General features: G+C 36.8%; 1 protein-coding gene across 21 annotated transcripts in view; it reads left to right on the top strand.

The window, feature by feature from the left end:
- The window catches only part of UBR5 (ubiquitin protein ligase E3 component n-recognin 5), an 83,537-nt gene that overhangs the window by 43,196 nt on the left and 19,278 nt on the right, over nucleotides 1-21,063 (top strand). For 10 of the 21 annotated variants that reach the window (XM_065054143.1, XM_065054158.1, XM_065054160.1 and 7 more), the window contains 24 exons: nucleotides 435-544; nucleotides 2,094-2,206; nucleotides 4,292-4,435; nucleotides 4,532-4,643; nucleotides 4,843-4,997; nucleotides 5,903-6,100; nucleotides 7,233-7,443; nucleotides 8,073-8,117; nucleotides 11,389-11,515; nucleotides 12,106-12,257; nucleotides 12,645-12,740; nucleotides 13,176-13,299; nucleotides 13,623-13,720; nucleotides 14,596-14,744; nucleotides 15,171-15,262; nucleotides 16,355-16,501; nucleotides 16,591-16,709; nucleotides 16,790-16,916; nucleotides 17,017-17,146; nucleotides 17,370-17,530; nucleotides 18,087-18,326; nucleotides 18,548-18,671; nucleotides 19,410-19,521; nucleotides 20,702-20,833. In XM_065054143.1, the coding sequence (XP_064910215.1) occupies nucleotides 435-544; nucleotides 2,094-2,206; nucleotides 4,292-4,435; nucleotides 4,532-4,643; nucleotides 4,843-4,997; nucleotides 5,903-6,100; nucleotides 7,233-7,443; nucleotides 8,073-8,117; nucleotides 11,389-11,515; nucleotides 12,106-12,257; nucleotides 12,645-12,740; nucleotides 13,176-13,299; nucleotides 13,623-13,720; nucleotides 14,596-14,744; nucleotides 15,171-15,262; nucleotides 16,355-16,501; nucleotides 16,591-16,709; nucleotides 16,790-16,916; nucleotides 17,017-17,146; nucleotides 17,370-17,530; nucleotides 18,087-18,326; nucleotides 18,548-18,671; nucleotides 19,410-19,521; nucleotides 20,702-20,833 (3,218 nt within the window). The remainder of the gene's footprint in view (nucleotides 1-434; nucleotides 545-2,093; nucleotides 2,207-4,291; nucleotides 4,436-4,531; nucleotides 4,644-4,842; nucleotides 4,998-5,902; nucleotides 6,101-7,232; nucleotides 7,444-8,072; nucleotides 8,118-11,388; nucleotides 11,516-12,105; nucleotides 12,258-12,644; nucleotides 12,741-13,175; nucleotides 13,300-13,622; nucleotides 13,721-14,595; nucleotides 14,745-15,170; nucleotides 15,263-16,354; nucleotides 16,502-16,590; nucleotides 16,710-16,789; nucleotides 16,917-17,016; nucleotides 17,147-17,369; nucleotides 17,531-18,086; nucleotides 18,327-18,547; nucleotides 18,672-19,409; nucleotides 19,522-20,701; nucleotides 20,834-21,063) is intronic. The other 11 variants (XM_065054159.1, XM_065054150.1, XM_065054154.1 and 8 more) reach the window with 7 other exon arrangements.

The following is a 21,063-nucleotide window of genomic DNA, read 5'->3' as shown; positions in this document are numbered from 1 at the left end:
ATTGAGTGACCTGTTTCAGCCCTTCCATAGTTTGCAAAAAATCATTGGGTTGACAATAGTCAGTTAAATTTTTCTTAAAACAGATTTAAACAAAAGCTTGAACAAGTTCAGCAGTTCTAGAATTTCAGGTTACTCTATAAAGGTAATATTTCTTCCAAACTTCAAATGAAGCACACTTAAGAATGTTTTTTCTCTGTAGTATTGTATCTTTGCTCAGTTTATGTTATGAAGCTAATCCCTGATGAAGCAGAATAGCACCATTCCCAGCATTGGATGTATAGCCTTGTCAGTTAGGATGGTTGTTCACAAGTATGGAGTTATTTCATAAGAGTATTATTAAAGGACCATGGCTGGGATGCTGACACTTTGTCCATTGTCATGGAAAAGATTTCACCTCTTTCTTTCTTTATTGTAAGTAATGCCTTTTATTCTAGACCTGAAAGCAAACAGGAACCAGTGAAAACTGAGATGGGTCCTCCGCCATCTCCAGCTTCCACTTGTAGTGATGCGTCTTCAATAGCAAGCAGTGCATCAATGCCATATAGTAAGTAATGTGTAGCTCATAGTAACATAAAATATTTGTATATATAAGAAGTTTTCATAAAGGGCAATTCTACAAAGATTTTCTATTAACTTCAGAATCCTTTTTGGTCTTTCATTCTGAACTGCGATAAAGACTTCTGTAATAGACTTTAGATACTAATCAGTGAATTGTCAGTGTTAAATGTAGTGTAAGCAGTGACTACTTGGTATAATGGATATTTAAGCCAGCATAACACTTGGTTCTCAGAATCAGAAGTATCTTTCAGGAGGTGATCAGGGGGAAGTCAGAAGATGAATTTGTTTACATTTAATTGCAGTATGATAGTGTGTTTCTTTACAGCCCCGAAGTTGGACTTGTTTGGGAAAATTTCTTTTCAGATTAAGCTGTTGTTGGGCAGCTTGCCTTGCAGGGGGACTTCAGTGCATAAAGCAGTCATTAGTTGTCTGTTAAATAAAATGTTCAAAACCAGACGTTCTTTACTAACATACAAAAGCAGTGAGAGAAATTTTATAGTACAGGTTGTACTGAAAACTTAAAAGGCTGCATGAAAATTCATGTAGCTGACCTCTTAAGCACTTTTTTCTCCATTTAAACCCATACACTTAGAAAGAGTTAATTACAATGCCGTCATTTGAAGAAATCTTCTCTCTGCTCCTGTTTGTTCAAATTGTTCGCATGCAGCAATTTTGAAAAGTATTCACCTAGAGAATCAAATGGCCTCATTCCATGACAGAGAATCTCATATGCCTAAAACTGCAGTACTAATTAATTTTACTAATAGAGTCCTCTGCTACCGATTTCTCCCCTTTTGCAGTTTTTTCACCTGTCATTTTTCACTGACTATAACTTCGTTTGGGCTTTTAAACTAGTGTTTGAAGTTCACTTCACAGTTAGCTTAGGAGCTCTCTGCTTCTTACTTCAAATATATTGATAATGATATCATGTGCTCAATTCAGGAGATTAAAAGTTCTTGTAGCCATTTTATGTATTTAAATTTGATCCTGAGTATAGTACAGTTACTGTTCAGATCATGTCTTTGTAGCAAATCTAACTGTATTGCTATTAGCCCAAATAGTTATTTTCTGCCTCGTTTGCTACTCTTCTAGCATTTACCAAAAAAATCCATATGTAGTGGGCAAGCAGACTTTTTGTAAGGGTGATATGAAGCACCGTAGCAGGGCTGGATGAAAGGTCTTACTGTGTCAGGCTTGTCACTGACAGCATGGATGTCTGAGCCCTGCGAAAACAGTTTCTTGTATTCTAATGATTTTGCTTAAATGTTCTTAAAGATTCCTTTATTTATCAGATAGGCTTTACTAGTGCTGATTTCATACAAAACCATGAAAGTGGTGTGGTATACTGTTAGGTAGCTCTGACTTTCCATAGTTTTAAGGTGAGATTCTTGTTAACCTCTTGCTAATTTCTAGACTTGAATGTTGATAATTTTTGTTGGGTATGAAGGTGTGGTGTTTCCTGAACATTGCATTTTGATGTTTTGATTAAATATTTCAAGCTTTTTTTTTTTGCTAATTACTCTTTTTTGTCTCAGAGCGACGACGATCTACTCCTGCCCCAAAAGAGGAGGAGAAGGTGAATGAAGAGCAGTGGTCCCTGAGGGAAGTTGTATTTGTGGAAGATGTTAAGAATGTTCCCGTTGGCAAGGTTTGTCTAAAATACGCTGCCCCACCCTCTTTGGGGAGGCAGCAAAAAAAGTTACTTTTAGATAAGCTGAGTGTAAAAAGAGTCATAGTTTTGCAGATGCTTGAGAATGTTTGGAACTAGAATGACTGTTGTTGCACTTTTATTTGTCCATTAACACAATGGTAGTAATAGACTGAATGCATTGTAAATAAAGCAGGGTATTCTACTTGACTATATTAGCTTCTGGGTCTCCTAGGATATGTTAAATATTTGGGGATTGTGCTGTTTCTTAAGGTTTGTTTCTCTTCCCTTCCCCTGGTTATAAATGTGAAACTTCATAAACAAGATTTCATATGCCCTGCTAGACATTGACCATTTAGAATCTTCCATTTTCAGAAGCAGCCCAAATTTACAAAGCTTTTGTAGCAACATTTATCATTAAAACCCTAAAAAATTCCACATGTCAGACTAGAAGCTGGTTGAATTATTGGCATGAGACTTCAGGCTGTTACAAGTTAGTCTGATTACCTTAAAAAAATCTAAGTGTACATTAACTGAATTTTGAGACCAAATCAGAATTTTTCAGTAGAGTGTTGTCTTGCAGGTCTCAATAGAAATGTCTTTGTATAGTCTAGATCAGAGTTCGTTTTCATGAATCTTTTGACTAGATCTGAATTTTGAAAATTTGGGTAGTATTACAGCCACTGGTGATGCTCTACTACTAGAACGAGAAACTCTGCTACTAGAGTGAGGTTTCAGCATATGGAGAGCAAGTGCTCTGACTGTCCACTGTAATCTTTGTTACAAAAATCTGCTAATACTGTCAATACATCCTTTTCTCTAGCACACTTGGTAGGCTGCACCTAGCTAGAGAAATTGGGAGAAAACATGGAAATGCCTGGATTTCTATTACTTACAATGTCTTGAAAATTTGAGAGATGTTTTTTATTGTCAGGCACATTGTAGATGAATTTGATTACATCTAGATCATTAATATTGCTTTGTAAGCATTTTCTCTGTAGAAACTACTGAGAAATTAGGATCTAATCAAGACTGATAGTTGCTTTCATCTGGTTTTGATAAAGACTGAGAGCATAGTGAGGTCTTATTTATATTCAAAACATTCTGTCCTTCACCCCACTTTTTCCCCTCTTAGCTTTGTTTTCCTTTTGAGAAAAGTACAGTCTCCCCTGGAAACTCTAAGGGCCTTGCCGTTTGGTGATAGCATAAGATGTTTCTATATAAAGGAAACCTATTTTGACAGTTCTGATTAGATATGCATGGCAGCAACTCTTTAGAGAGGCTTACAGTCTCAGAAATGACTGTGTCAGTGTGGGTTGAATAACTTCTATTTCCTTGAGGGGCAGAGAAAGACACAGATGCATGGCGTGTGTCTGGATAGAGTTGTCTGTATCCTCCAGTCCTAAGGGACCGTGGAGAACTTTATTATCAAGTGTAAGGAGTAAGTAATAGACCCATAAACCAACACTTTTTCACTATGCACAGTCATATTGGGGAATGAGCATTAGGACTCTGCAACAGAGGCTTTAAGAAAAGGAGTAAAGATTAAAAGAGTGATTTCCTGTTTCTTGTAGTACAAAACTAATGGGCACTTAAAGAAGTAAGAGGCTCAGCGTCGATATTTTTTGTTGATTGTTAGCTCATGTTTGGAACTCATTGCTGTGAGAAGAGTGTTTATTTCCAAAAGTGACTGGACAAATTAATAAGAGAAAGGTTTATCCAGGTTATTAAACATGAAGTTGTCCTGCTGTTTCTGGTAGGTGGAACCTGGAAAGATACCAGAGGAATATCAGCAGGAGCTTCTCTAGTCAATTGATGTTTGTTCCTGTTGGATTTAGGATACTAAAGTGGAGGGACCTTTGATCTGTTTCATGATGCCTATGAAGTCATTAAGAAATTCAAGTTTTTAAGAGCTCAGTAGTTTGAGCAAAACAACAAGGCTAATGACCAAGAGCTGTAGAACTTTATCACTGATCATTGTATTAATTTTTCTTTTCCTGATGGTCTGGTTTGTTTTGAGGCAAATCGACCTAAACAGTCTTTATACAAAGCTTTTGGTAAAACTGTGATGTTTTCTTCTTGTAGGTGCTAAAAGTGGATGGTGCTTACGTTGCTGTGAAATTTCCAGGCACGTCCAGTAATGCAAACTGTCAGAGCAGTTCTAATTCAGATCCAGATCCTTCTTCTCTTCTTCAAGACTGTAGGCTGCTCAGAATAGATGAATTGCAGGTACATCTTTGTGAAACATTGAGAAAACAAACAGTATTTTGAAACATCAGCACTGCGTGCTTAATTGCATCTTTAAAATCTTACCTGTGTTTTCAGGTTGTAAAAACTGGTGGAACTCCAAAGGTTCCTGACTGTTTTCAAAGGACACCTAAAAAGCTGTGTATTCCTGAAAAAACAGAGATCCTAGCAGTAAATGTAGATTCAAAAGGTAAGCAGGACTTAGCCTGTAAGATACTCTGTTGGATCCTTTATTACCTGTCTCTCTTAGTGGAAAACAACTACTGTCAAACATAAACAGTCATTTCCATTGATATTACTAGTAAGTCCTTAGAAGTGTATTAGCTAGGGTTCTTTTACTGGATGCCATCAGTAAAAGACATTAACTTTTTCTTTGTGTATCTTTGAAGGAGTGCATGCTGTTCTGAAAACTGGGAACTGGGTTCGATACTGCATATTTGACCTTGCCACAGGAAAGGCTGAACAGGAGAATAACTTCCCTACTAGTAGCATTGCTTTCCTGGGTCAGAATGAGAGAAGTGTCGCTATTTTCACAGCTGGTCAGGTTTGTGGTTTTGTATCTCAAATAATTTATCTTCACTTCTGTCATCTTTGAATGGGATGGTACAGCCTTTTCTAAGGCTTTTCCAAAGACTGTCAAAGAGTAGTTCTTCAAATGGGTCATGAAAGATGTGATGCTACAAGTGATATTTTGAAGGTCCAAGGGCAATAGCAATCTAAGTCACTTAAGCACTTTTAATAACCTTAGTCAAATTCTACTTTGAATTAAAGGTAAAAAGGGGAAAAAAAAAAAGTTGACCGAGTAGTTCCTGTGTTAATGTAGACTTGTTATGTAGCTATGTTTTGGAACTGGGTCAGATCAAAATCCACTCTTCAGAACAGATGGAAGGGTTAACAAAAAGCTTCTGTATTTGGTACTAAAAATGATATATCAAGGTTTTGTGCAACTCTTTCTACTATCCAGTGTTAAGTATCCTGTTTTATCTGATTATGTAGCTTGATAGTTCAGGCATCCATGTGAAGAGCTGAGAAAAATACAAAGTCATTTTAGTAACTTTCACAAATGCAATATACTTTGCTTAGGATAGTTGAAGGAAATGTTTTTTTGGCAAAAGTAGTTAATTTGTGTGTATCATTTCCATATATTCAACTTTCTTTGGAGCATTTAAGTAAGTTAAAAGTATAGGCACTGTCTGTTTAGTAATTAATGTCATAAAGATGATATTCTTAATAGTATTTACTATGTTGAGCACATTTCAGGCATTTCAGAAAGGGGATCTGATATGCTGTGCCACTTGTAATGGTAGGAGGTAATGGTGTAAATGAGAATTATAGCTAAACGGTTCTCATTGCTGTCAGTCAAACAGAACTGGGAACTTCCCTTTTGGGAAGGTTAATATTTATAAATTGTGGAGACTCAATGTTAAAACTTTTTTTCCCCAAATATAGGAATCTCCTATTATTCTTAGAGATGGAAACGGTACAATCTATCCAATGGCAAAAGATTGTATGGGTGGGATACGAGACCCTGACTGGCTTGATCTTCCACCTATTAGTAGTCTTGGAATGGGTGTTCATTCCTTAACAAATCTTCCTGCTAACTCGACCATCAAAAAGAAAGCTGCTATTATCATTATGGCTGTTGAGGTAAAATATTTCCTGCAGAACTTTTCCTTTTGCTTTTATAAAGTTATGCTTAAAGCAGCTTTGTGTTTAGATAGGGAATTGTATTTTCATGGTTTCAAAGAAGCTAATTTCAGCAGAAGATTCCCTTAGAAACATGAAAGAACAAACAAATTTATGTAGTAAAATGAAAGTTCCTTTTTGGCAGTACATGACTTCTATATCAGGCTTTTAAACAGTAGTATTTTTTGTAGGCATTACTTTTAAAATGGTTACCTTTTTATGGGTACTAGCAGTACACAATTTTATTTGTTTTATAGGTGCACAGTTTTTCTGAGAAATCCAACATGTTTTCTTCTGAATGCATTATTTTTTAAAAACTTTTTTAAACTGCTTTTTTTACTTACCTCTTGTTTTTTACCTTATATATGGACCATATATTAGGAAAACCTGAGAGTCAAGTGAAATTTTTTTTTTGATCACCTGTAGAGTTCTGTACTCATATGTGGTGATGTATGAGTTGTTCTGCTGTGAATGTTTATATCACGCTTGTAGAAACTTGTCAGTGATTTGGTGCAGTTCAGTTAGATCTACTGTGTGCTGTGCTGCCACCAGGAGGTATTGTGTACCTGTTAGACCAAGATTGCTTTCACAGAGGAGTATTCAACCACTGTGGAAAAGCTTCTTATATATGGAGTGAGCCTCCCAGACCTTGAACAGCTTCAATTTGTTCACTTCTCAGCCTGTGTATGACTTCTTTAAGATAAATACGTAAAAGCTGCTTAATGTAAACACCTTAGATTTTTCAGTTGTACCATGTTTCCCATGTTACATGGAGCCATTAAATAGATTTGATCTATGTTAAGAACCCAGCTGTGAAGCCAAAGGCATACTTTTGTGAGCCCAGTAGCTTCTGCTGCTTAAGCCTGACTTTTAACTTGCCTGTGCCTGAACGTGTGCTGTTTTCTGTTAAAAACCAGTGCTATAATTGAGGTGATGTGTATTCTCAGCAGTTCCTGTACTGAGTTCCAGTGAATGTACTAGATTTAGACCTGGCCATTAATTTCAAAAAAGGAAAACTAGAAGTACTTAGGAAAATTGTATGTCTGCATTATGTATTTTAAATTGTTAAAATGTTTTATTCTTTCGAGTACAGAAACAAACTTTAATGCAGCACATTCTCCGATGTGACTATGAGGCTTGCAGACAGTACCTGATGAATCTTGAACAAGCAGTTGTCTTGGATCAGAATCCACAAATGCTGCAGACGTTCCTTGGCCATAGATGTGACGGAAACCGTAATATTCTGCATGCTTGTGTTTCTGTGTGCTTTCCAACCAGCAACAAAGAAACTAAAGAGGAAGAGGGTGAGCTCAACAATATCATGAAAATAATTTGAAAATAAAGATTTTATGCGTTTTCAAGAGTGTTTGAAATAAAGGCTGCATTCTTCCTATATGGTTATGTCAAAGTTTAGCACCTAAATGTGTGCTAGCCTTTCAAAGGTGCTGAGACATTTTTATTACTCTTATGAAGTTTTATAAGAATTCAATTGTTAAGAATACTAAGCTGTTTTTAGTGATTGTAAAAGACAAACTTTTCACATCCACATATTAGTTTTAGGTTAAAACCAGTAGTTTTCTGCCTTGATATCACTAGTATCCTCATTATATCTCTAGTAAACTTTTCAGATAAATGGTATTTAATGTTTTTCAGGTGTTATAACGTATGTTAATTCCTCCAATAAGAAGTGCTACTTGCAGTTGTCATGTATTAAGAAATGTGAAAGAATGACTTTCTGTTAATGCCAGTTACTGACACCATTTTAAAATGTCAATTAAATACCATTACGTAAAAACTATGTTAGCAGAACAAGGTTGCTAAGTCAAGCACTCAAAAATTAGGAAATGCCAGAATTAAGTTTACCCATGTGCTATGCATGGGTATGCATTGTGAAATGGTCGTTAATTACACCATCATACTATTTTTTCCACAGGACTACCTCATTCAGTGCACAAGATGGACGGTGCTCACCGAATGGGTAGCTATTCAATATTTCTTTTTATCCTCATCATTCAGTGTGTGGCCCCATTCCTTACTTACTGCACACCATACAAACCCTGCACTGAATAATGAATGAACTTCCTTGTGGGACTTTTGTATGGTGCTGTCATTGAAGTTTAGTCATCTATAGACCTTAATTGTTTCACATATCCCTATTTATAAAATGGGGGTAATGCTGCAGCTTCCTCATCTCTTGAAGGTGGTACAGCTTGAAGTTTTTGTATATTCAAAGCTATTAACTGATTTTTGAGGGTTCTGTTTGAGAAGTGTAGGGCCTGATCTCATTTTTGGAGTAGATGTTATTTCAAAACCTTTTATTCAGAGCTGTTCTGTGAATGTTAATTATTTCTGTGTGTCAGACACCTTTTGGTGTTCAGAAATGAGTAAAATGTTTCGCAATCATCTGTAAAAACCTGTTTCACAAAGTTCTGTGTGCTGTTAAATGTGGCAGAAATAAGTTCCAGTTCTCCAAAGTGATGTCCAGTGGCATTTACCACAAGACAATGCTTTCTCCTCTCCTTGCCAAGCTGTTGCTACCTTACTACACGCCTTCCAGATTTTGCAGCAAACAAGGCATGAACAGCTTGCTCATTGTACAACTCTTCATCTTCAGTGTGTCGTCCATCCTGTGCACTGATTGAGGCAGGGGTCTTGTTGTGGGGGGGAACAAAAAACCCAAGCCAAAAAATCCCACCCAACCCAAACGAACAAAACCCAGCTGTGTAACTGAAGATTGTTTTACTATAAGCACACAAGGGAGCTGAAGTAAGGATGCATGGGCAAACGTAATCTGACTTTTCCTAATTTGAGTGCTTGTCTTTGCAACCTTGGATATAATTTAACTTTCTGAAAAATGAAAAATATGAACCCGATACTTTTAACATCCCTCTGCCTCTCTCTTTCACCTCACAAAAATTGTTTTAAAAGAGATTCATACATTTAGGTCCAAATTATAGTCACCTTCCACTGTAATTGTTAGTGATGGATATTAGGACAAGCTTATTTTCTGTGTATCACCTGAAGGTCAGTGGAGACTACTGTTACTGTCTGTAAGTTATACAGTTATCTGTTAAACTGTAAGAGATGTTTGATTTAGGAGTAAAGGCTTCAATTCCAGACTCCAAATATGATGTTCCTTAAGACTTAGAGAACATACTGCCCCTTCCGGGCTAGTCCCTGCCTGAGATCCTTCACTCTGCTTTGTATAGATTCTTCCTGAAGTGCTGGAAAGGGAATACTGAGGGCAGGCCTAAGGTGTTTTTGTTCTCTGATCCTGTCCCTAGTTGTGCCATGTGCAGTGTTGGAGAAAGGAGTTGCAGGAAGAGTGGCCCCAGACCTGCAGAGCTGGGGGAAGGCTGCTCTGTTTCTCTGTGATTTGGTATCTCCTCCATCTTACCAATAGAGAGGATCTTGGAAAAGACAGGTCCAAAAAAACGTCTATAGCATGTGAAATAGTTAAAGAGTTATGATACTAAGTTTCAGATAACTTTACTGAACTTTACCTATGAATTGAGATTTTTCTGGAGAATTGAGACAGATTTCATAAGACAACAGAACAGCAAATTACAGCTGATGGGTCTCCAAAAACAAATACTAATTTCAGAAGTGGAACAGCTAAATTTAGTTGCAGTTCAGTGTGGGACCAAGGGTAGGTGAAATCTCTCCATTGCAGAGAACGGTTGTGTTGCTTGAGGAATCACTCTCAAAGAGCTGTGACCCCCTGCAAGGAGTCCAGAAGTACGATGGGATGGGTCATGAGTTAAGAGAACTAGTGGATCTTAGAAAGCAATATGACACAGATAGAATGGCGACTCATTTAGAATGACAGGTTTGACTAGTACAGAAGTGGGGAGCACAAGAGTAATATTATGCTGAGCGCCTGATAGTCACCTGGTGTGGATAGTAGGTGATTTTTGTTTATGAAACCTGCACATGCTTGAGAACAAGCAAAACCTAAGATCTCTGCTACTTCAGGTGGTGATGAATAGAAAGATCTAAAGAATAAACATGCTGTAAAAGCTGACAAGCACCATCAAATTACCTTATTCTATCAACTCAAAGGTATTAATAGGTGCATTCCAGTTCAACAAACATGGATGGGGGAGGCAAATTATTCAGGTCTTAGTACTGGCAGTGGAGGAAATCTGAATGCAGATGTTGACTGTCAGTTTGAAAACCCTTTAAAGGCAAAGTGAGCACTAGGCGTAGCAACCTTGAGACATGTCTAGAAAGAATAAGTGGAGTCACTTAAGGAATTTTTTTCTTCTTTCAGATATATACATTTTCCTTCTATTTTGTACCAAAAATTGTTAACTTTTGAAAGGAAGATTGCCTCTCTCCTGGCCTGTATCATGCTGAAAGTTAATTTTCTTTTGGTTCTTCTTGGATCCCTGGCTTTAGTGATTCATAATTTGCTGTGTAGTGGCTATGCGTTCTTTTTGTCAATAACTCCTAAAGAAGACTGTTACTCTGTGCAAACCTTGCACAGCTGACTGCTGCTTAATCTATGCATTTATCTTGCAGATGAATAGATTAGGTCTTTGATTCATGTGCCTGCTTCAAGTTGTCCTGTAACCGTACAACTAGGCATTTTTTTGTATTCTGTATAGTACTTGGTACAATTTGGCCATCATTGTGACTAGGACCTTTACCTGTTACGGTACTTAGGGTTTGAAATGTTAGAAGAAATGGTCTTTCTTCTGATGTAAACTGATTGTGCTGCCTTATTATACTCATAACACAGTTTTCCTAAGCATGCTCGTATGTAGATTGTACATCTTACAAGCCCACAACTTTGCATTGTTGTTCATAGCTGCTCATGGTAAAGTGTGGTGTATGTGTGTGTGGTTTGTTTTGTTTTTTGTGGTGGTCTGGGGTTTTTTTGGTTGTCATTACTTTTGAAGCCTGGACTCAGCAAGTTCCTGGACTCAGCTATGTGTAAATCCTCGTCTCTCAATGACAGTGAAAGCTGAAAGCTTGTTCTGGAGTTTAGGTGCCTTGCATTTCTTTCCTTGATGGCCTTTTAGAAACAAAACCCAGTCAGAATCATGGTTAAGCTCATCCAAAAAAAAAAATTCATATGTGAACCTACTCTGTCCCTCTAAATCTTAAAATAAAATTAAAAAAAAAAAAAAAAAAAAAAAAAAGTGGGAACATTTCATGATTAGTGACATTTCATTCTTTATACTCCTTCCTTTATAATTTTCCCAAATGAAATTTTGCCACTAGTGCTTTTCTTAATGTTTCAGAAGCAGAGCGCTCTGAGAGGAATACATTTGCTGAAAGGCTTTCAGCTGTGGAAGCTATTGCAAATGCAATCTCTGTTGTGTCGAGTAATGGTCCAGGAAACAGGGCAGGATCTTCAAGCAGTAGAAGGTAAAATGACTAATGCTTTCTTGTTGTTTTTTGTGTGCGCCCATTTCCCTATGAATTACCGATCTCTTATTATTTTTTCCTTCATTCTAGTTTAAGAATGGACTCTATTGCTAGTTTAAGGTCAAATTTCAGTTCTTCAAGCACCGAACTAGAGCTCTAGTGGGTTTTTTTGAAGCCTTTTCTAGTATGAGACCTGATAGTGGGCTATTTCTAAACTACTTCTGTTTTCTGGGGCTGGGGCATTGTGTCCTCAGTGGTAAAGTGGAAATGCTCCTCATTCTAGGGTAAAAGGAATGTCAAATAGTGGTTATAATGCCCATCAGGTGCTCCTCCCTGCAAGAGATGATGCTGTGGTGACTAGAGGTGTGTTCTGGGCTCAAATCTGTCTTGATATGTTGCTGGCTGACTCTTCTTCCAAGGCCATTATTTTCTCTTGCAACAAAATGGAATACAGGAATGAAAAATACCTCTTTGCTTATTCTTTTCCATGCTGAAGAAAAGTTGAGATGAGAAGAGTTTGTTTTACTTTTTTCAGTGTTCTAATTGTAAATGAAAATGAGATAGTATTTTTACATTGGTTTTGTATTCAGTTTGCGGTTAAGGGAAATGATGAGGAGATCCTTGAGAGCTGCTGGATTGGGCAGACATGAAGCTGGTGCTTCGTCGAGTGATCATCAGGACCCGGTTTCTCCACCAATAGCTCCTCCCAGCTGGGTTCCAGATCCTCCAGCAATGGATCCGGGTAAGTCTGCTCATGTATCACGTTAAACTGTAGAATAAGAGATTTAATAAAGGAATCAATAGCTTTTAAGGTGAATCACTTACATTTCAGTGTGAGATTAAAATACCTATTGTCATTGAGTTAGCAAGACATGCTTTATGAATTTACTGAAGACTTAAAAGCTATTTTTAAATCCAGTATGTGTCTTTCTAACACTGGGGTCAAACTTCTCTAAAGTGTATTTTGTAAAGTCGAGTTATGTTACTAATCTAGGAATGTTGCCGTTTGTAGGACAGAGTACCAATGAAATACAGACAACCTGCAGTGTGTTAGACATTGCAGAAAGCGCATGTTGTTAGGGATGTTTTTATGTATTGATATACATCCTGCTGTTCTGTTTACTGAAAGATGGTGACATTGATTTTATCCTGGCCCCCGCTGTGGGATCTCTTACCACAGCAGCGACTGGCACCGGCCAAGGACCTAGCACCTCCACGATACCAGGTGAGGACATACGGCTTCTCTGATTATGTTTTAGAAGGAGAATGATCTCAAAAGCTCTCTTTGCTTGAACGGACTTTCTGCATATGAAAATGCCTCTTACCAAATGAAGGTTGGCTTGAAGCAGAATTTCACAACTGTGCAGAAAGTACATGAAGCCCCATGCTGTGTTTTATATAAAAACTATTTTTACCTGGGGAACAACAAATATGTAAAATATGGTAATCAGCATGAAATTGGGATTGCCATCTCTATTTCAGAATATGATTTGCAAATGAAATTTACAGTACTTCAGTGAAATGTTGCTGAAAATGGCAAACCTTGAATAGTCAAGCTACTGATTAATCACTCCAGTGAAACATAGAATTACTTGCTTTTAATAGGTAGTCATTTTTTAAAGGAAAAACAGTTTCTCTGCAATTTTTTTTCTCATTACAGGTCCTTCTACTGAACCATCTGTAGTGGAATCAAAGGATCGGAAGGCAAATGCTCATTTCATACTGAAATTACTATGTGATAGTGTTGTTTTACAACCTTATCTTCGAGAATTGCTGTCAGCCAAGTAAGGATTTTCATATGAATTCTCACTATCCTTTGTAATATTTTATCACCTGAATTTTATTGCATAGAACCCTTTTTGAAAAGGTTATTTGAAGGCATATTAGTTAAAATGGAAAATGTTAGAATAATGGCCATGTTTGTATCCTGCCATCCCTTAAAGTTGGGTCTAATGTGTAAAACACATAAGGATGCTTATTCAGGCCATGGTTTTTCTGTTTGCACAGGATTAGCAGTGCTAAGTTTTCACATGTCTGTTTCCTGCCTCTCCTGTTTATAACAAAAACTTTCAGTGTGTTTTGACTTGTCTGTCCTTTTTATTCATAGGGATGCAAGAGGCATGACACCGTTTATGTCAGCAGTTAGTGGCCGGGCATATCCTGCTGCAATTACAATTCTAGAAACTGCACAGAAAATTGCTAAAGGTACACCAGTTTCACTGATTATTAGCGTGTGGTTTCCCTCTAAAGTTTCGCATGTGTGGAGATTCATTATTAACAGCACTGCTTTTTTGTGTGAAATTGTGTGCTTGAGCAACTGGTGATGGTGATAAACACCTCTTTCCAAAACACTGTGTGTTGCTGCATATTTTGGAAAATTTGCTGTTATGGAGTATCTGCCTCTTCTGTAGTGTGTATATTATCATAGATTTCTATGAATATCACTATTTTTGTGTTCTTTATAATCTTTTCATGTTTCATTGCTTTACAAACATCAGTGGATAGAGGTACCATTTTTCAGTAGCACAAAGGTATTGCCTGGAACTTCTTTGGATTGGCAAAAAAAGATATGATAAAGCAGTATGCCAAGCTAGAACCTGTTCCTGAAAAGACTTCTAAACAAACACGTTTTGAGACTCTCTTTTGACATTGGTATTTGTTGAGGAGAAATATGTGAAGTTGAACTGAGGGAGAAACTTAAGATGATTAGAACTGTGACCTAACAAGGTCGGTAGGACTGTGCGTGTTTCTTATAAGGATATTACCCATAAATTATTTTTTAATCCATCAAAATGGTGATTCACTGAGTTGATTAGAATATCAATGAATTTGAAACTGGGAAAGAGTTGGTGGTTGTGTTTTTCAGTCAGGAATTTGCAGCACTTTCTATAAGAAATACCTGTAACATGACAAGCAGAAAGCTTTCGCAAAAAAACTGACAGATATTTTATTCAAACTTCTAAGTCTGTATGGGATTTAATAATGGCAAACATCTGTCAAGTATGGTTTCTGTTGGTGGTTTTTCTTATTTTGGGTGTTTTGTGTTTTTTTTTTTAAACACTGGTATTCTATTCTTTTAGCTGAAGCAACTTCAAGTGAAAAAGAAGACGATGTGTTTATGGGAATGGTTTGTCCTTCTGGTACAAATCCAGATGACTCTCCATTGTATGTTCTGTGTTGTAATGACACATGCAGTTTTACATGGACTGGTGCAGAACATATTAATCAAGTAAGGCGCCTTTTTTTTTCAAGTAAATAGTAATGTGTTTCAACTGTGTATTGTGTTAGTCTACTAATCTAATTTTTAAATTATTAATGTTGCATTGTTTTAATTACTGTAACATTTAAGTCTGGTGTAGCTATTGCCTCCTGTAATTGCTTTGCACGCTCAAAGCTGGCTGTGCTGGTCAGAATACGGCTGTTTGTGAGTGTGGCTTTTTCCCTCTGGCTAGCTTGGGCAAAAATTTTTATGGAAACAGCTCTTTGGAAACACTGAGTATTCTAAATAACAACAGATTTTCACTTTCTAGAATTGACTTTCTTTTAAGTGAACGTATCAGTTTTCACAAGTGTAATTTTGTTATAACCTGTAATGCTGTGATATTGCCAGCACTGTAGGGAGAAAACTCTAATATTTTTGGTAATTTTTTTTTAGGATATATTTGAATGCCGAACATGTGGCCTATTGGAATCTCTTTGTTGTTGTACAGAATGTGCAAGGGTCTGTCACAAAGGACATGACTGCAAGTAAGTATTGTGTTCTGTTTCTTTTAATTAAATTAATATTTTGTGGTTTCATTTATTTACTGATAGTTAATAGGCTTTTTCCTTGGTTGAAGTGTTCAGCTATTAGAGAGCAGTAGATTAATAAAATATTTAAAATATCTTTTTTCCCCTCTGCTGTGTAAGATTTATTCTATGGGTCAGAGTTGGAAGAGTCACCTGAAGCAGTCTTGTACTTTTCACTTTGTAGAAGTTAGAGTAAATGAGTAAGTCCAATACCCTCAAAGTGCTTAATATTCTACAAATAATTTATCTAAATTATACCACGTTTTCATTTTGGATGCCTCCAGGAGTCTGCTGAAGCCAGTGAATCCTGATGACAGACCATTCTTGTAAACTTCTCTGGAAGAAGCATAGCATATTAATCTCTTAAAATCAACTGTAATAAAGGGAGAAGTGAGTGAGCAGTCACATGAACACTCAGGATATATCTGATCAATATGGCAAAAGCTTTTAAGCTGCAGATGTTTTGCGCCACTGTTAGGGGGTGTAAATGTTACAGCATTAATACCCTAGCCATAAGAAGCTAACAGACACAACTATAAAGATATTCTCAGTATTGTAACTATTGCTGAGATTTTACTGCATATTGTAAGAATTTCCAACTTTACTTTCTTGGCTGGAGGCTATTTTGGGGAAGAATGAATGGTCATGGGTGAGTTTTACTAAGGCGCTATCAAAAGCTCTATAGCAGGGGTGTCAAACTCATTTTCACCGGGGGCCACATCAGCCTTGCAGTTGCCTTCAAAGGGCCCAATGTAATTTTAGGACTGTACAAATGTAACTACTCCTACATTTATTATGAGTTTGACACCTCTGCTCTGTAGTGAAACTGCCATCTTAAAACAAGAATAGGCAACAAGAATAGCAAATGCCAAGTGTTGCCACATACAAACTCTGCATTTCTTTTTTAAGCTAGGTTTTGACATCTTGCTACTATAATAAACAGGAATCTAGCGGGAATCTGATTGTGTACCCAGACACCCTCAGCCTGTGTAGGAAATACTTGGTGCATTACTGATCAGTGGTGCATCTCACCATTTCCGTTTCTTGTAGGCTCAAACGAACATCTCCAACAGCCTACTGTGATTGCTGGGAAAAGTGCAAATGTAAAACACTAATTGCTGGACAAAAGTCTGCTCGCCTCGATCTCCTTTACCGTCTGCTTACCACCACTAATCTTGTTACCATGCCAAATAGCAGGCAAGTTCTTATTTACAATGGCAGAATAATTTTTATTATTTTTAAATATGTGGTGTATCGTATGCCCACTAATTAATTCTTCATTGCAGGGGAGAACATCTTTTGCTGTTTTTAGTGCAGACAGTTGCCAGGCAAACTGTGGAACACTGCCAGTACAGGCCACCTAGAATTAGGGAAGATCGTAATCGTAAAACTGCAAATCCTGAAGGTAAGAGCTATTACAGTGAAATAAATGGCAAATCCCATACTTCGGTATCTCTTTCTTATATTGCTTTTTTGTCTCTTTAGATTCTGATATGCCTGATCATGATTTAGAACCTCCTCGATTTGCCCAGCTTGCTTTGGAACGTGTTTTGCAAGACTGGAATGCACTGAAGTCCATGATCATGTTTGGCTCCCAGGAAAATAAAGACCCGTGTGTATTTACAAATAGTTGTCAATGCAAAGTTTGATCTGATATTTGAGACCTGTTGACTTAAATAAAATTTATTTCCCTTCTTTTTGTTTTTTCCAAGTCTTAGTGCAAGCAGTAGGATAGGTCATCTTCTACCTGAAGAACAAGTTTATCTTAATCAGCAAAGTGGAACTATTCGCCTGGACTGTTTCACGCACTGCCTTATTGTCAAGTGTACAGCAGATATTTTGGTGAGCACTCAGTGGTGTTTTACATAGATTTTCTGAATAGTGTGATATTGTAGCATATCTCAATTGATACTCTTGGAGCCTAATTTGAAAATAACTTTGAATTAGTTGTGGTTTTGTGAATTTATACTGTTATGACCGTGGTCTCCCTTTGAATGTTAATCTGTCTTGTTTCATACTTCTAAATTATACACCATTATTGGGTTGTAATGACGTGTTTCTACAGCTCTTAGATACTTTGCTGGGTACTCTGGTAAAGGAATTACAAAACAAGTACACTCCAGGACGCAGAGAAGAAGCTATTGCTGTCACAATGAGATTCCTGCGTTCTGTGGCAAGAGTGTTTGTCATTCTTAGTGTGGAAATGGCTTCCTCCAAAAAGAAAAAGTGAGTGGTGGGGGTTGGTGTGTTTTGGTTATAGTGGTTTTGGTTTTTTAAATTTAAATCTTTATTCTCTTAATAAATTAATTGATACGAATCAACAATAGGAAGAAACATCTGAATCAATTTGCAGTCTGTAGGCAGCATTGTGTGCAAAGATGCAAACGTGCAAACTTCAAGATTGCACAATAGCTGCTGGTGTGTCATGTAGTTTTTTAATACAACCCTTAGTAAACTTACATGTTCGTACTGAGCTTTTCTGTTTAAAATGTTAGGATTTTTGGAAGGAGAGTTTTTTAACATGTTAATCAAAATTACAATCTGTGGTTGTTTGCCAGTAGTAGATTTAGATATCCGGCCTTAGACTTGAATTATTAAATGATAAATGTTGTTAACTGACTTGAATAGCTGTGCATATTGTTACTATACATGCTCAAATGCATGTATCTGTTAAGGATAATTGTCCTGACTTTTTGAAAAAGAATTAATATTGCCATAAATCTTTTTTGTAAAAAAAAAATACATGTATGACCTTTTTTTTTCTTAATATTTTTTCTTGTAGCAATTTCATTCCACAGCCAATTGGAAAATGTAAACGTGTATTCCAGGCATTATTGCCCTATGCTGTTGAAGAGTTGTGCAATGTAGCAGAATCTCTCATTATTCCAGTCAGGATGGGAATTGCACGTCCTACAGCACCCTTTACTCTTGCTAGCACAAGTATAGATGCCATGCAGGGAAGTGAAGAACTGTTTTCTGTGGAGCCTCTGCCACCCAGACCATCATCTGACCAGTCTAGCAGGTAAAATTTGCTAAATCTCTCTAATCCTTCTTTTCAAAGACTTCTTAAAAGTGGTCTTTGTTTGTTGTTTTTGTTAGCTTTCCATTAGCAGAAGTATGGTGAGGCTTCTTATTCTGGCCAGGCATTTTGGAAGCATTTGCCTACTGACAAATTTGTATAATAATTTAGGTTTGATGATGTCCAGAGGTCCAAATCCACTTTTTCTGTTTTTTTTTTTAAAGTTCTAGTCAATCTCAGTCATCCTACATCATAAGGAATCCTCAGCAAAGACGAATCAGCCAGTCACAGCCAGTTCGTGGCAGGGATGAAGAACAAGATGATATCGTTTCAGCAGATGTGGAAGAGGTCAGTTGTTCTTTTTTTTTTTCGTATTTTTTTTTTTCTTCTCAGGGTGTTATGTAATGCATTAGCATGAGGTTTAATGTCTGAAGCAGAAATCCATGCATCAAGACCTCCCATTTGCAGAAGACATTGCTTAGTATTTTGTGAAGTCCTACTGTGCCATAAGCACTTTGTTTTAAAAGAGCTTTGTAATTGTTTTGTATTCAGTGATATTTAGTCATTTCAGAGTATGCTAAGTGCCTTGCATTTGATATAATTACAGTATGATTTAGAATGCTGATAAATACATCTGTAATTTCCTTTAGATATAATCTTATGCTATATTATAACTTACTGTTAAAACACTTCTTAAGTCTTTCAGCACATGGGTGCTATGATGTGGCTTCTATTAGAGAACTACAGGGTCTTTTACTGCAATGTTAGCTCTTCAATATTTCAGAACTAATTCCTGGTTTTGTAGCCAGTGTTACTCTTTCAGCATCAAAATCTAATGTCCAAGGCTGTATTTTATTTGTGGGCCTGATTTTTTTCCACAAGACTGTGGGCTGTACAATCATGTACAACTGCTATGGCTGTAAATTTATTTTCTGTTCACATCAGTTCAGTTATGAGGTCATCTTTCTTACATGTGTTTTTTATGTCATAGTTTTAAAATAGAATTTTGCACTGAGTTTTTAAAAATGTGTAGTTTATCTCTGATGTAGAAGATATTCTATCACTAAACTGTATTGCTCTTGCCAGGTGGAGGTGGTTGAGGGGGTAGCTGGTGAAGAAGACCATCATGATGAACAGGAAGAACACGGTGAAGAAAATGCTGAAGCAGAAGGACAGCATGATGAGCATGATGAAGACGGTGTGTATAACGTACACCATGGACATTACTGCTTGGACTAACAAACTGTGCATCAAAAACAAAAGGCATCTTTGGAGTCACCAGTGAGGATTTGTGAGACTTGCATGAGTAGAGAGAATCAAAGGGTTTCAGACTACACATCTTACAAAAGGAGATGGTGCAATTATAGAGAACTTGTAGCAAGCAAATACATGAACATTCTTATTTTTCTCTTTCTGCATAAGTAAAAAATATTAAGGTACCAAAGAATTATTCAAACAGAAAAACGCCACAAAACAAAACCCACCACATATAAAACAGCAACCAACCACAAACCCAAATGTTATTATATGCTTGGTTAACAATACCTATTTTGCCTTTTGTCTTTGTTACCATAACATGTTATTGACATAAGCCATTTGAAGGACTAAAAACTAGCCTAGCTATTGTATGGCTAATGACAGAATAGTGGTTATGATAGGTTGTTATCAAAAGGGATCTGAATCATAGCGAGCCAGTTTTCAATCCAATCACAAACTATTAAATTATGGTTCAGTATTTTGTGGATGAAATGAATCCATTATGTATGAAAATTCTTGCCATTAATATGACTTATCTTGTATTTGTTTGGGATTAGATGGGTCAAAGCTATGATTTTTTTAAAAAAATAGCTTATTCTCTTTCTGACTATGCCTTGTATTTCCAGCCAACCCATTTACAGTACAGGAAATCTGTATATTCATTTACTGAGTATTCAGAACATTTATTTTTTAAAATTTAAGCTTGGATAGAGCTTGTATTTTTTAATTAGATTTTTTTTTTTTTTTTTTTTTTTTTTAATTTTCCACTATTCCTTAGATATTCACTTGAAGCAGCACATGGTTAATTGTCCTAATACCTGTGCATGAAGAGTTGTGGAATCTTTTGTCTTGGGTGACTAATAGTGAATCCTTGAAGTCTTAATTTTCAGTGTGTGTTGAATGTATGTGCAGTACAGAGAGAGGGGGTTGCTAATTGGTAGAAAATAAGAAAATATGTTCCAAGTATTGGTGCATGTTTGCTCTGCCTTTATGACCTCTCCCTGCATATCCAGGAACCTTTGCTATAGTAAGAGGCTCTGAGTTTTGCTTAATGTGTCTTACGTGAGTCACAGCAGTGACTTCTTTCTAAACGTGGGATGTTTTGTATGTTGTTTTCATAGGCAGCGATATGGAGTTGGATTTGCTAGCTGCTGCTGAAACAGAAAGTGACAGTGAGAGCAACCACAGTAATCAGGACAATGCTAGTGGGCGCAGAAGTGTCGTCACTGCAGCGACTGCTGGGTCAGAAGCAGGTATGCCACTTGATCTTGTGTTTAGCCTAGCTGTTTAAATTTAGATGTTAGGATGAAGTTGTACAGGGAAAAGAAATGTGTCAGTGATTGACTATGGCTTTAATTAGGGCAGAACTGGCTTCATCTAAAAAAAATACTATTCTTTGCCTTTGGATCTGGACTGTATCCAGCACTCCAGAGGTATACTGGAGAATGTTGCTTCCCAACTAGATTGAACAGAGCAAGGATTA

This window comes from Columba livia, chromosome 2 (assembly GCF_036013475.1).
Source record: "Columba livia isolate bColLiv1 breed racing homer chromosome 2, bColLiv1.pat.W.v2, whole genome shotgun sequence".
Taxonomy (NCBI): domain Eukaryota; kingdom Metazoa; phylum Chordata; class Aves; order Columbiformes; family Columbidae; genus Columba; species Columba livia.
This window is presented reverse-complemented; position numbering and strand designations above follow the sequence as displayed.